At 40.8% G+C, this 14694-nt stretch overlaps 1 protein-coding gene across 8 annotated transcripts in view; it reads left to right on the top strand.

The window, feature by feature from the left end:
* DOCK7 (dedicator of cytokinesis 7) overlaps positions 1–14694 on the top strand; it is a 146761-nt gene that overhangs the window by 71278 nt on the left and 60789 nt on the right. For all 8 annotated transcript variants that reach the window (XM_081325225.1, XM_081325224.1, XM_081325223.1 and 5 more), the window contains exons 15-22: positions 3175–3292; positions 3965–4035; positions 6426–6564; positions 6883–6984; positions 7399–7485; positions 9432–9663; positions 10812–10976; positions 12206–12375. In XM_081325225.1, the coding sequence (XP_081181351.1) occupies positions 3175–3292; positions 3965–4035; positions 6426–6564; positions 6883–6984; positions 7399–7485; positions 9432–9663; positions 10812–10976; positions 12206–12375 (1084 nt within the window). The remainder of the gene's footprint in view (positions 1–3174; positions 3293–3964; positions 4036–6425; positions 6565–6882; positions 6985–7398; positions 7486–9431; positions 9664–10811; positions 10977–12205; positions 12376–14694) is intronic.

The raw sequence follows: 14694 nt of genomic DNA, 5'->3' as shown, positions 1-14694 counted from the left end.
ATTGATTTCATGGGGCCCTGATCACTTAACTAATTACAGGCTTATGTGTCAGCTAACTTATTTGTCGCTTCAGCTTTTTATTATCTCTGACTTAGTAGTTTCCATCTCCTATTGTTTGATGCATGGTTTTATAATTGCATCAGCCACTTATAACTTAGTAATGACAGAAACATCACTGGCAATGCTCCTAAATGTAGGAAAGCTTGGAGGAAGCACCATTCTGAATTGTAAAAGTAGCTAAGCGTATCAGTTTATGGCTTGCATGGGTATTGCATTCTTTAAAATATAAACCGTAGAAGAAAGGTCAACCAGGATTTTCCCAGTTCAAACTCCAAGGTAATCCATTCATAAGTGAGAAACGGACTGATGAGGTTTATGCATTATAAGTGGTCTGTGCTGCATTTTAGTGTGTATCAACAAGTGATTGATAACTTGCACAGTACAGGATAAAGTACAGGATATCAAATGTATTAAATAGAACTAGGATGGGGACAAAGAGAAAGACAGGCAGCAAGAGTGATCCACATTTGTTTCCATATACGTGTTTATTGTAAATAAAGTATTTATTTACAAAATAAATATAAAATAAATAAAGCAAAAGCTTTAAGGTTACTCATCAGGGGCACATGCCACTGTGATGCCTACAAGACCTCCTTTGGCAGCTTTCAAGTCTCCCTGGCCCGTTTTTTTAAAACGTTTAAATATTATTTTAATATTAAATAAAATATAAAGGAATTGGTATACTGCAAAATCTGAAAGATCTTTATTTTCAAGAATACTGTTGGGTTCTGCATAGACCCATATGCATTCTTATAAAACAGAAGTGGTGAATAGCTGCATTTTGGTGCTTTATTTGTAAATCTTCCCAGTTGGCAGTTGCCAATTGGAAGTCGCACAGAAGGGGAAAAAAGGGGGAGTGGGGAACAGATAAGCTGGGATTTGTGAGTAAGGGTTCAATAACCTCATAGGGAGGTTAAATAAGTAAAACCCCCAGCTGCGATTGTGGAATTGAAGCCCTACCCATTTGTAAGTATGTGTAATGTCAGTGAGCATACGGAACGGTCATGACTTCATGTGCTCATGGCTGTCATTTTGACTCTTTTGACCTCACTTGTGGTTGCCTCCATATGGATGTTAGGGAGAGGTTTCCCTGATTGGTGTTCTGATCAGTATTTTGTGACTCGCTATACTCCGTGTGTCAACAGATCAGTGAATGGGCAAAATTCCTCTTTGAGAATCCAAGGCACGTTTCAGTATGTTAAATATACTTTCTTACACACACACACACACACACACACACACACACACACACACACACACAAACACACACCTTTAAGGCCAAAGATCCCTTTGTTGTTTAATCAGCTTAGTAGCCACAGTCCAATCCTAATCCACTTTCTTGGAAATAAATGCGCCGTTAAATAGGATTGAATAACACTGAAGATTGCAGTCAGATAACCTACAGGTAGTCCTTGACTTACAACCATAATTGAGTCCCAGAATTCCTTTGGCAAGCAAGATTACAGGTAGTCCTTGACTTAACAAAAGTTCATTTAATGACCATTTGAAATTACAATGTCACTGAAAAAGGTGACTTATGACCTTTTTTCACAGTTATGACCTCTGCAGCATCTTCCATGGTTATGTGATCAAGATTCAGATGTTTGGCAGCTGGTTCATGCTTAAGGTGACATGATCCCCTTTTTCAACCTTCTGACCAGCAAAGCTGATGGAGCAGCCAGGTTCACTCAACAACCCGGTTACTAATTTTATCAGCCGCAGTGATTCACTTAGCAACTGTGGCAAAAAAAAGTTGTAAAATGGGGTAAAACTCACTTAACAAATGTCTCATTTAACAACAGAAACTTTGGGCTCAATTATGGTCGTACGTTGAGCACTGCCTGTAATCTTTCTTGCCACTACAATCTTTCTGTTGTGATTCAGGGCCAGCCTGTGGGTCCGGCAGCCAGCTCGGATGACTCAGACGAGGGGGAGGAGGAGGGTGTTGAAGACGAACTTGCTGATGATGGCTTGGAGGCTTCGCAGAGCCCCCAGCCAGGGCCCTCTTCTCAGCTGCGCGAGCCCGACAGTGCGGATGATGATGACCCACAGCTGGCCCTGTTCAAGGACGCCCGACGCAGGAGGCAGTCAAGCAGGAACCAGCAGAGAAAGGCTGTGGGACTCCTCGGAAGGAGGCACAGGGAGGCCACGCCCTGAACTCTAATAAAGGGAGTGTTTGGGGAAGGGCTGGTTGCTGAAAGCAACCGCTCCGTTTGAGGATCACAGTTCCAGTGTTTTGTTTCTTGTTCTGTTGTTTGTGTAATAAATCTTGGCAGACGCCTTCCAGCTTCAGACGCTCTCCAGCCTCTGCCGTTTGTACAGGGGTTGCCTTTCTGCAAGGCCGGTAGCAGGCTGGTTCAGAACACTTTCTTGCCACGGTTGTTAAGCGAATCACTGCAGTTAAAGTTAGTAGCACGGTTGTTAAGTGAATCTGGCTTCCCCATTGACTGTGCTTGTCAGAAGATCGCAAAAGGTGATCACCTGACCTCGGGACACTGCAGCTGTCATAAATACATGCCAGTTGCCAGGCGTCTAGATTTTGATCATGTGGCCACGGGGGTTTTAAATGTGAAAAAAAGTCAGAAGTCACTTTTTTCTGTGCCACTGTAACTTCAAACGGCCAATGAACTAATAGTTGTAAGTCGAGGATTACCTATATTTAATTTGATCCTAAGAATAGTGAGGCTTTTACAGAGCAAGTTCATGTAACAAACTTGAAATTAAATACAGGTATAGTATATTCAAGTTTATTTTAATATTGACCTAGACCAGGGGTAGGCAACCTTGGCTCTTTTATGACATGTGGACTTCAACTCCCTGAATTCCTGAGCCAGCTATGCTGGCTCAGGAATTCTGGGAGTTGAAGTCCATGAGTCATAAAAGAGCCAAGGTTGCCTACCCCTGACCTAGACTCGTGGTGTCAAACTCGCAATGTCACATGACGTGTCACGACGTATTGCAACTTTTTTTCCATTGCCGGCAATGTGGGCGCGGTTTTGGCATGATGCATCCGGCCTACGGGCCGACAGTTTGACGCCCCTGACCTAGACATTTTAATATTGCCGTAGTCCGTATGTAATTTTTGCATTTCTCTCTCTCTCTCTCTTTTTGTAGAAATCTTCTATATGTTTATCCACAAAGCCTTAATTTTGCTAATCGCCAAGGATCTGCTCGGAATATTACTGTAAAAGTGCAGTTTATGTTTGGAGAGGATCCAAGCAATGCAATGCCGGTATGTTATTTTTGGGTGTGTGAGTGTGTGTGTTCTATTGTGATTTTGATGCTGTAAAATGCCTATTCTAATGGCTACTTTGTACATTAGATGCACATCAAAATGTTGTGCTATACCAGGCTGCATTCCTGCTGGGACAGAATCAGACTGGATCACTGATTTCTCAGACTTTTTAATGATTTGAGAATTTGCTTCTTTGAACTTTATTTAATTTTTAATCCTTTGTGTTGCTTTAATATCTGCTCAGAGGCATTTCTGCATTTTCCTGCTTGTAACTTAACAGGGTTGACTTGCTGAAATGTTTTTGATCCAAGATTTATCTGATTTTGGTTTTACTGTGTATGGTATGTGAACCCTTGTAAGCCACCTTGAGTCACTTGACGATTAAATTAATAATAATTACATACTTCTGCACATGGCTCACACCATATAATATGCAGCAAATATATAAAATCTATTTTCTTTGAAATATTAATAACTGTCTCTGCAGCCAAATATTCTTATTTAAAAACAAGTCAGTATGTAAACTAAATCATAATATTTATCAAGGGTATAAATCTTTGCCAGATAAATAGTTATCTTGATATTTATTTTTGACTTAGTAAAATTTCCAGTTCTGAAGAATAAAGAATGTTTTTTTAAAAAAATATATTTGCTCACTTATTTTTGTAGGTAATCTTTGGAAAATCTAGCTGTGCTGAATTTTCAAAAGAAGCTTATACAGCTGTGGTTTACCATAACAGGTAAAAAACAGAAACTTTTTGAAAAGCCACCTTTTATTTTACTCGACACGGTGCATAATATTGTGAGATCAGAAATAAAACATCTTCTGCACTTATAAGTTTACAAAGAGGATCTAGGGTAGCAAGAATTTCATCCTTTTGATTATTTTGAAACAGAGATTCTGCAGTTGTCCAGCCACACGCATGCAAGTACAGGTCATCCTTGCATTACAATGGAAATTAGGACTGGAATTACTAACACTAAGGAATGCAGTTGTGTAGCCTGATGTCATATGACTACATCGCTTAATGACTGCAATCCCGGTAATCCCAATTGCCGTTGTTAACCAAATCCCACTGATCATTAGCTAAGGGCCCACCCCAAGTCAAATCACTCCCGAATTGGTCCCTCCCTACCCCAGGTTTTGATAAGGTAAAGGACTGCCTCCTCTTCAACTCCCTCCCCCCACCTATTTCCCCCATATTTCTGCCCTTTTGACTGCCTTGCACTCTGCCATCTCTACCAGTCTTGCTGCCTTCTGCTCTCTGGCCTGCCTCATTGCCAATCTTGCTGCCCCTGGTTGACCTTTACCATCTTCCTCCGGGTACTGACAAGGCATGCTCAGCAAGGTCTTTGCAAGGCAGCTGCTGGCCACTCTAGGTCTTCTTCCAGAAGCTGTGCCCATCTTATATCGGAATTGTATGTGGCCTTTCAGAAGGCACAAAAGAAAGCCCTAGCTGTACCAGCATGAAAGAAGGGCCCAGCTAAAAGGGACTGTCTTTTGCATTGATGCGGCCGGTGCCTTCTTTTGTGGCCCTGCCTTCCAAAACCTGGTGGAGCTGTGGGCTAATGCCTCCTTAAGTAACACCAGCTGCCTGCAATTAGTACAGGTTCGAGTCCCACCAGGCTCAAGGTTGACTCAGCCTTCCATCCTTCCGAGGTAGGTAAAATGAGGACCCAGATTGTTGAGGGCAATAAGCTGACTTTGTAATAATGCCGCTGGGGGGGGGGCGAAAGCCCTAATAAGCAGGCATATACATAGAATGAAGGCTATTGCTAAGCACATTGATTTGTGCTTTAGATTGTAAGCCGCCCTGAGTCTTCGGAGAAGGGCGGGATATAAATGGGCTTTAAAAAAAACAAGCAAACATGCAATTGGGATAAGACCACGGTGGATTTGGACAAGGGAAGAAGGCCCAGCATAGCCAGCAGCTGCCTTGCAAAAGGCCAGTCCAGGCACACCTCATCAAAAGTGACTGAAAAAGATAATGAAAGTCAGTTGGAGGCAGCAAGGATAGCAAGGCACAGGAGGACCAGTGAGTCTAGGCTGGCAGGGACAATATAGAGGCCCCCCAAAAGAGGAACTAGGCAGACGAACGGAATTGAGGTTCCCCTGCAGGCAGCAGAATACCAAGCATCTGAATTTTTATCATGTGGCTCATCATGTGGCTTTATCCTTTGTAACTCCAGGATTACCTGTATATGTATCTGATCCCTAGCATCTTGTTCGCGCCTTCTTTGCCTTTCGTGATCCCGTAAACGTGATTGAAATTATGGCGCGTGAACCCAGAGAGATCACATCTTCTTTGTGTGTGATATCACATGAAAAGGGATAGAAGCCTTTTTTGTCCCTTTGCACATGATTAGGAGGTTGAAGAAAGGAGAACATGAATTGGTAGAACAGATCAGTGAAATACATATTTATGTGAACAAGAGCCGGAGAATAATCTAGGAATAAACCTGTCATCTTATAGTACTGAGTACATCTAAAAGCCTTTTAGTATATTCTGAGGTAGGGAATGTTAACTAGCTAAACAGAAATGCAGATGAATGTAGGGAAAATACATCATCATAAAGAAAAAAAAATAAAAATCTTAAATGGGAAATTATCCTAGGATTTTTTTTTTTACATTTTATCTCAAAGTTTCTCTTTAACTAATGCAATACAGTAGTTGAACCCTGGGGGGGAAGAAGCCTAAGCAATTAAAACTACAATCCTTAGGTCCTTGAAAGAGTCTTCCAGGGACCACAAGATTTTGTAGTTTTCCTCCTAGGTCAGAGAAATTACTCCATCTTCATAGAGGGAGAACGGCCAAGATTAGGTTTACTTCAGGAAAGTCTTTGTTTGGAAAGAACCCCAAAGAGGTCATATGATCTTCTAGGAGGAGCTTTGGCTTGGAAGTTTTGTAAATAGTCTCTCAAAACTGCCTTCAGTGAGAGGATATCTGGGGATTGCAGAATGCTGCGTGTAACTGGGATTGCAGAATGCCGCGTGTAACTTGATGGTCTGTTGCCAGCCTAACTTTGGAATTGTTGACAATTTGTCTGCTGCAGCTGTCTTCCAAACAGGGTAAGTCTGGTTTACAAACAGATCAGACTTAACTTTAAATCTCTATTTATCTCAAAACAGATCTCCTGATTTCCACGAAGAAATCAAGATCAAACTTCCTGCTACTTTAACGGACCATCACCACTTGCTTTTCACTTTTTATCATGTCAGTTGCCAACAGAAACAAAACACCCCACTCGAGACTCCTGTTGGCTATACGGTAAAACAGCTGCTGCAGAAGTTCTTCAGTCCCTTCCTTCCTGCCTTCATTCTGACTTTCAGCATTGCAGGAATCATTCTGCTTGCTATATATTTCTGTACATGTTAATTTGGAATAATGCTTAAGTCAGTTTTGATACATTTCTGGTTAATTGTTTTAATTTATTTACATGACTTTGGGTTATTTTAACTTGAGCGACCCAGAGTGAGGGACGTGAGACGGGTAGCTGTAAAAATTGAAACGGGTAAATGAATAGGTAAAGACTTCCAGTCTATTTGATAGGTGCTAATGATGTTTTGGTTCTTTTTCCCATTCAAGTGGATACCGATGCTACAAAATGGACGATTAAAAACAGGCCAGTTCTGCCTCCCTGTTTCTTTGGAGAAGCCACCACAAGCTTATTCTGTACTCTCTCCGGAGGTTAGCAACTTACTATAGGGGTGTGTGACTCAGTAAAGTGGATTAAGCAACAACTATCCCAAATATTAAGAGGCCCTATTTTGAAAGTAAATTCTAGAAACTATTTACCTACATTTGTTGATTAAAATGTCTGTTTTTACTATGGTTATTCTTTCACCGTAATAAAAGTCATAACTGACTTTATGTCAAGCATGGAAAAATCAGAAGACCAGGCAGTTCAAATGAAAATACTTCTAGCTTATGCTGTCTACAAGAATCTGAACTAGTCAGAGCAAATTGGTGGTAGGTAAGAGTCAGTGGAATTCAAGATCACTTGTGGACACAAAGGGATTTGAGACTGATGACGTATTTGACCCCTCCCTTGGGCTCAGCCTGTTTATCTCCTACAGTTTATTATGTATTGCTTTTTGTCAGGTGCCTTTGCCTGGAATGAAGTGGGTTGACAACCATAAAGGAGTTTTTAATGTAGAAATAATTGCTGTATCAACCATTCACACACAGGTATGTATTAAGAGTGATCCCGCTAACACAGGGAAAGTAACAATAAACAAAATTGCTCTAATATTACGACAGAATTTCTTGAGTGTTGAGGTAGGCTTCAACTTATGACCGCTCACTTAGTGACTGTGTGGAATTTTGACAGAGTGATGTATGGCCTATAAACCACTTCCAACCATTTCAGATTGTCTCATCCCTGCCCATCATGTGATTGTGATCTGGGGACTTGGCAACCCATTCGCATTTATACCAATTGTGAAGTGCTGAACAATCATGTGGACGCTATTTTCAGTCTTCCATGCCAGCTTCCCTGGAAAGTCCACACTTTCCGCTTGGGTTTCAATAAGAGCAGAGAGACACTCATGCCTGGCCTGTGCTGTGCCTCCTTCACCTGCCTGAGGCAGCCCACACTCTTTACGTTACCGCTGCCTCTCCATTCTGGCGCCTGCCAAAATCCAGGCAGGCTAAGCTTCCATGCAAGTTGACCATAGGAATAATGGGAATTTGCTGAAATAAGTTTGCAGAGGAGTTTCATCTCCCAGCAAAGAAACAGATGGGGAGGGTTACTTTTTCCAAAAGTCCAGCCGTTAGTGGTGATGCCTTGGTGCCAGTCTCTCCTTTCAGGAAGAGCACGTGCGCCTTTGGCATGGATGGAAGGAATCTGTTTTGATGGAACTGCTTCCTCTCTAGGAATCATTTTCATGGTTTTAATGCTGAGGAAGCCCAGCTGTAGCTGACCTTCTTCAGTTAGTGCTGCCTGCTTCTTTAAGAAACTATGCAGGAGCAGGGAGAAGAGAGTATTCATGCTTGGAGGAGCATAAAATAGTGGGGAAGAAGAAAGGAAGGGAGGGAGACCAGCTGGAGGGCGAAAGAAAACGGCAGGAATAAAAAGAAGTGTGTGTGTGGCGGGGTACGCTTTGACTTCATGTACTCTCTGGCTCCCTCCCAGCCCCCTGTAATTTTCCTGTTGTCCATGCCAAAGGCGCACATGGTGTTCCTGGGTTGCTAGGGGGAGTAGTTGGTCATAAATGTAAACAGTTGCATGGCTGGCTGGCTGAGGAATCCTGGGAATTGAAGTCCACAAATCCTAAAAGTGGCCAAGATTGAAGACCCCTGTGCTAGACAAATGGTTGTAAGTCGAGGACTATCTGTGTCGAGGTCACACAGTCTGGATTTGGTATTTTTATCCACCTATCAAGCCCTTTCCAAGGACCTGGGATAGGCGGAGGTGGTTGTTTGATGGTTTTAAAGGTATCATCACAAGATATAAGCTGCTCCAAGTACAGCTGCCCTTTGCAATCGATTGGTGCTGATATACAAAAATGTGAAATCACAACTGTCAGTTCTTTAGCTGGTGCTGGCCCTGATACACAATGAGTTCTTCCCAAGAACCTAGGATATTGTAATGTATTAGTGTGGTCTGTGTGTGGATCCAAGCAGGGTGGCCTTTTGTAAGTGTCAGATGGAAATTAGGACCACCACAACCAGTTTATGTCCACATCTTTCAGCTTCGATACTTTGTGATCTCCAATTCCTTGTTTTTTTATTCTACTATCCCCTGGTCAATTATCCATACTTTCCTTTTTTCCCCAGCCACAGTTAAATCTGGCATGTTATAAACCAAGAGTTTTATCAGTGTATATTCAGAAATGCTACAATATTTTAACCTGCTCATTCTTGACTACTTTTTCAACTCTATGTCCCCACCAATGTTTCATTCCCACCACATGATAATTTTTAGAGATGTTCCATTTTGGTGACTATATTATGCTGCTGTTTATAACTGGTGCAATCTTCTTGCATGAACTGATTATATGATCTACTGTTTCTTCTCCCTCTTTGCACAATCTGCACTTTGAATCATTTGATGATTTTTAAATTCTGGCTTTGATTGCATTAGTTTGACTAGTTAAACATTAAAAAAATATTATTATTATTTGTTTATTTAGGACCCCTATCTTGACAAGTTCTTTGCCCTTGTTCATGCCCTGGATGAACATATGTTCCCTGTACGGATAGGTGACATGAGAATTATGGAGAACAACTTGGAAAATGAATTAAAGAGCAGCATTTCAGCTTTGAACTCATCTCAGCTAGAGCCTGTGGTGCGGTTTCTCCATCTTCTGCTTGACAAATTAATCCTTTTGGTCGTAAGACCTCCTATTATTGCAGGCCAAATAGGTATTTCATTTATGCTTTTAAGAGAAAATTTGATATGAATTCTCTTCGTTGTAAAATAAATTCTCTTTGCCGTAATTATTCTGCTGTAATTTAACATGCCATAGCTACATTTAAAATTATAGGTATTTATGTTTTAATCCCTTCCGAAATTGTCTGTTAACTGTCTTAAAGCTATTAGAGATCTTCAGAACAACAAGTTTGAAAAGTTTTCATTGGGTGAGTTTGTCTTCAGCTCTGAACAAAAGAAAAATGAAGTACAAGCTGAAGAACTTAAAGAGTTTGAAATAAGCAGCAAAAAGAGTCCTTGTGGCGAGATGGGCAGCAAACAAATTTAATAAATAAATAAAAGCTGATTGAGATTTTAATCTAATAAAAATATAAATGGATCAAGGGTTCAGATAAATTTTGAATATTGACTTCTTTTATAAGATTTTGGAATTAACTATAAAAGAACACATCTTCTGGGAAAGAAACTTGTTTTGGCTATCATTACAACTACAAGCCATAACAAAAGATAAGTGACAATTTTAGAACTGGACACTAACAGATAGTTTCAAGTCATGACCATTGCTTAGTGACCATTTGAAGTTATGGCAGTGAGTGCCGAGTGAATTTACAGTATTTGCCATCTTCACTGATAGTCATAAAGGTAAAGGTAAAGGTTCCCCCGCACATGCGTGCTAGTCGTTTCCTACTCTAGGGGCTGGTGCTCATCTCTTTTTCAAAGCCGAAGAGCCAGCGCTTGTCCAAGGACATCTCTGTGGTCATGTGGCCGGCATGACTAGACGCCAGAGGCACACGGAACGCTGTTACCTTCCCACCGTACTGGTCCCTATTTTTCTACTTGCATTTTTACATGCTTTCGAACTGCTAGGTTGGCAGAAGCTGGGACGAGTAACAGGCGCTCACTCTGTTACGCGGCACTCGGGATTCGACCCACCAAACTGCCGACCATCTGATCGACAAACTCAGCGTCCTAACCCACTGAGCCACTGCGTCCCACTTAACACATATTTAAGCTATTGTCAGATTATTTGAATGTGGTGACTATTATGGCTGCCTGCCTGCCTGCCTGCCTCCCTCCCTTTCTCAATAGTTTGTCATTAGAAATAAACAGCTTAATATCTAATTCTTTATATTCTTTTTAGTCAATCTAGGTCAAGCATCTTTTGAAGCCATGGCCTCTATTGTAAACAGACTTCACAAAAGCCTTGAAGGAAACCAAGATCAGCATGGAAGAAATAGTCTTCTTACTTCATATATTTATTATGTTTTTCGGTTACCAAATACGTCTCCCAATTCTCCATGCCCAGGTACATTCACTTTTAAAATGCAATTGCATTGGATTCAAATGGAAAATCCTGATATCAAGACCTTAGTCCTTGAATTTTACCTTGGTGATCAAACAGGTAGCGTAATTAATAAAGAAGGGTTAGTTACTAACAGCCTCCTCCCAAATTATGCCAATTTTTTCTTTTCTTTTACATATTCTTTTACGTATTCTACATATTTTACATACCACTCTATGGATCCACTACCTATAGGAACAACTGTTCAGGGGTATGGAGAGAGTATAAAGAAAGTACTGTCATTGGTTGTATTCAAGCTCATATATATAACATAGATGTCATGACTAAACATAGATATTTTGATTAAGGAAAGGCAGTCCTTGCTTAATGACCGGTTGCTTAGCAACCATTCAAAGTTATGACAGACTTTCTACTTACAGCCTGTTTTTGAAGTTCCAATGGCCGCATCACTATCACCACCTCACAATTGTGTGATCACATTTTGGGCGCTTGGCAATTATGGCTGTTTGCACTGTCCTATGTCATGTGACTGCTCTTTGGGTTGGTTTTTTTTTTTTGCCAATGTCTGGTTTTCTTCTGGTTTCTAGTAAAAAAACCCATTAATGAGAACAAGTTTGTTTAATAATGACAGCGTTTGCTTAATGACCACAGCATTCATTTAATGACTGCTAAATGTTGTAAAATCGAGCACAATCATGTGGTGACCTGCTTAAAGACCACCACCACTTAACAATCATAACTCCATATTCAATATGGTCATAAGTTTAGGGCTACCTATAATAAATGCTACTATATGACTTCCAGGCAAATTTGAATTTTTCTTCAGAATTGACCTAGTGAATGGAGGTCTACATTATTTGGATCTCCTTTAAAGAAAGTCAAAATACAGGAACTTACAGAAACTGTCATCTGTAACTGTCAGTGAGAAAAATTACCGGTAGCTGCGTCTATCTTTCAAAGTGATACCATGATATTAGTACATTAGGTATAATCCTCACACCCATCCCATCCGTCTCTTAGCTCTCTTAGCTGCAGTTTTAATATAGTTTTTAATAATAGTTTTATTATTTGTGTCATTTTAATCTTTTAACTGTTTTTTAAAATTTGTTTTATAACGTATAAGCCACCCAGAGTCACCTTGTAGCAGAGTTGGGCAGCATAAAATTAATAATAAATAAATAACAATAAAAATTAAATAAATAATTTCTGGCTCCTGCCATGCATTTCTTTAGCTCCCAGTGGCTTAGGGGGATCAGTCCACTACGCTACCATGGCTCGCTCAGCAGTCAGACCTGCAAGCCTCCACTTGAATCGTTCCAGGAGCCTTAGTAACAGCAACCCAGACATATCAGGGACTCCAACCTCGCCTGATGATGAAGTACGATCAATCATTGGAAGTAAGGTAAGATTGCTAATAATAATAATAATAATAATAATAATAATAATAATAATAATAATAATAATAATAATAATAATTATTATTTAATTTCTATACCGCCCTTCTCCTGAAGGACTCAGGGCGGTGTACAGGGCAAATACAATAAAAATACAGTATACAAAAGTTAAAGAATTAAATAATGCAGCCCAATTACAATAAAATTAATACAATAATATTAAATACCCCAAACCCATCAGACCAGGCCGGCTTGTTCAAATAAGTATGTTTTTAGGTCATGGTGGAAGGAGCGAAGGTCGGGAGCCATCTGGAGCTCAACCAGTAAATGGTTCCAAAGGTCTGGCGCGCCCACAGAGAACGCCCTCCCCCTGGGGGTCGCCAGTCGACACTCTTTGACCGACGGCACCCTAAGGAGGCCCTCTCTGTGGGAGCGCACTGGACGAAGGGAAGTTGATGCCGGCAGCAGGTGCTCCCGTAAGTAATGCGGACCCATGCCATTTAGGGCTTTATAGGTCATTACCAGAACCTTGAATCTTACCTGGAGGGCAACTGGAAGCCAATGCAGCTCACGGAGTAGAGGTGTTACATGGGAGTATCAGGAAACCACCCCCACCACTTGCGCGGCTGCATTCTGCACCAGCTGAAGCCTCCGAGTAGTCCTCAAGGGCAGCCCCATGTAGAGAGCATTGCAGTAGTCCAAACGGGAGGTCACGAGCGCATGAGTGACTGTATGCAAGTCATCCCGGTCCAGATAGGGCCGCAACTGGTGCACCAGGCGAACCTGGGCGAAGGCCCCCCTAGTCACAGCTCCTATATGATCTTCCAAGGAGAGCTGTGAGTCTAGGAGGACACCCAAGTTGCGAGCCCTATCTACGGGGGGTGATATCTCACCCCCCATGATTAGAGATGGAATAATCTGAATTTCCCGAGATGCCAGCATGTACAGCCACTCAGTCTTGTCAGGGTTTAGCCGAAGCCTGTTCCTCCCCATCCAGACCCGGACCGCCTCCAGGCAACGGGACATCACATCAAGGGCATCACTGGGGTGGTTAGGGGTAGAGATGAAAAGCTGGGTATCATCAGCATATTGATGATACCCAACCCCAAAACACTCCACTGTTATTAATTATTAAGAGTCAAATCATGAGCCGTATTGGCTCCAGATTTGAATGTAAGCCTCAAATTGGACAAATTGTAAGCATAGGATTCCTATCTAGTGACAGGGATACTAATGTTAGATTCTTCCACTTTTAGTAGATTGCATTTCCAGATGCCTTTTTCAGTGAGGATAATGACATCAAAGAACAGATTCTTTCTCATAAACCTACCGTTAAATAATTTCATTTTTCCTTCTGGCAAAGGATATTTTATAAGCCACTTTAAAAAGCTTTGATGCGGCATTTTAAAAGCATTTTTTTACACCCCAAAATTACCCACCAAAAACGGAGAACCTTTTGAGTATTTTGAGTTAGCAGCCTACTTGCATACCGAGGGCAAGAGAAGAATGAGGAAGCACAGAACAGAATCCTTTTATTTAATTAAGGAAAAGGGAGAGAAAAAGCCTCACCCTCCAAAAAGGTTTACCAGTTGTTCTTATTAAACATTTCAAGTTTGAGTGGAAGAGCTAGGAGTCTTGTAGTTATTCATTTGATAGTCTTGCTTAATTAAACCACCTTGACCTTTTTTTGTGAAATGCCGGAGGGAGTGATATGCACATGAAATTTACCTAGGAGATGATAAGTTTTGCATGAGCAGCCTGGCCTGAATAATTTGGCAATAAAATAGATAGAAGCTTTCTTACAGAAGCATACTGGCTTTTTAATAAGCTGGAATGTTTCTGCCTGATAGGATCCCATAAAGCTCTCAAGATATTGAATGTCATGACAATCCTAATCTTTTTTCTTTAATATGTCACTTACCAAAATTTGATGATGTGCTTATTGTTATATCTCATTTGATATTAAGTAAGATAAATAATTTGTTTCAAATGTGCATTATATAATACAATATATATATATATATATATATATATATATATATATATATATAGCAGAACATCCCTGCTTCTTGCATTCTTCAACACCCTCCAAAATCCCAACTAGTGTATCAAGGGATCCTTTGTAAGGAGTGTGAATTATCGCATGGAAGCTGGCAGGTCCGCCAAATGGGAAGAGAGTTGTTTATCCTGAGAAGCCAAATCAGGCAATAGTTTTCATTACCATGTATAGCATACAAAATCAACCAATCGACCACAGAACATTTCCTAGAGAGATTTAGTTTCTAACCCAACTGTGAAAGTTTAATTACTGTGAATTCCTGAACTCC

The sequence above is a fragment of the Vipera berus genome, assembly GCF_964194415.1.
Source record: "Vipera berus genome assembly, chromosome: 3".
Taxonomy (NCBI): Eukaryota; Metazoa; Chordata; class Lepidosauria; order Squamata; family Viperidae; genus Vipera; species Vipera berus.
Note: the sequence above shows the minus strand (reverse complement) of the source record. Positions and strands in the feature narration are given on the sequence as shown.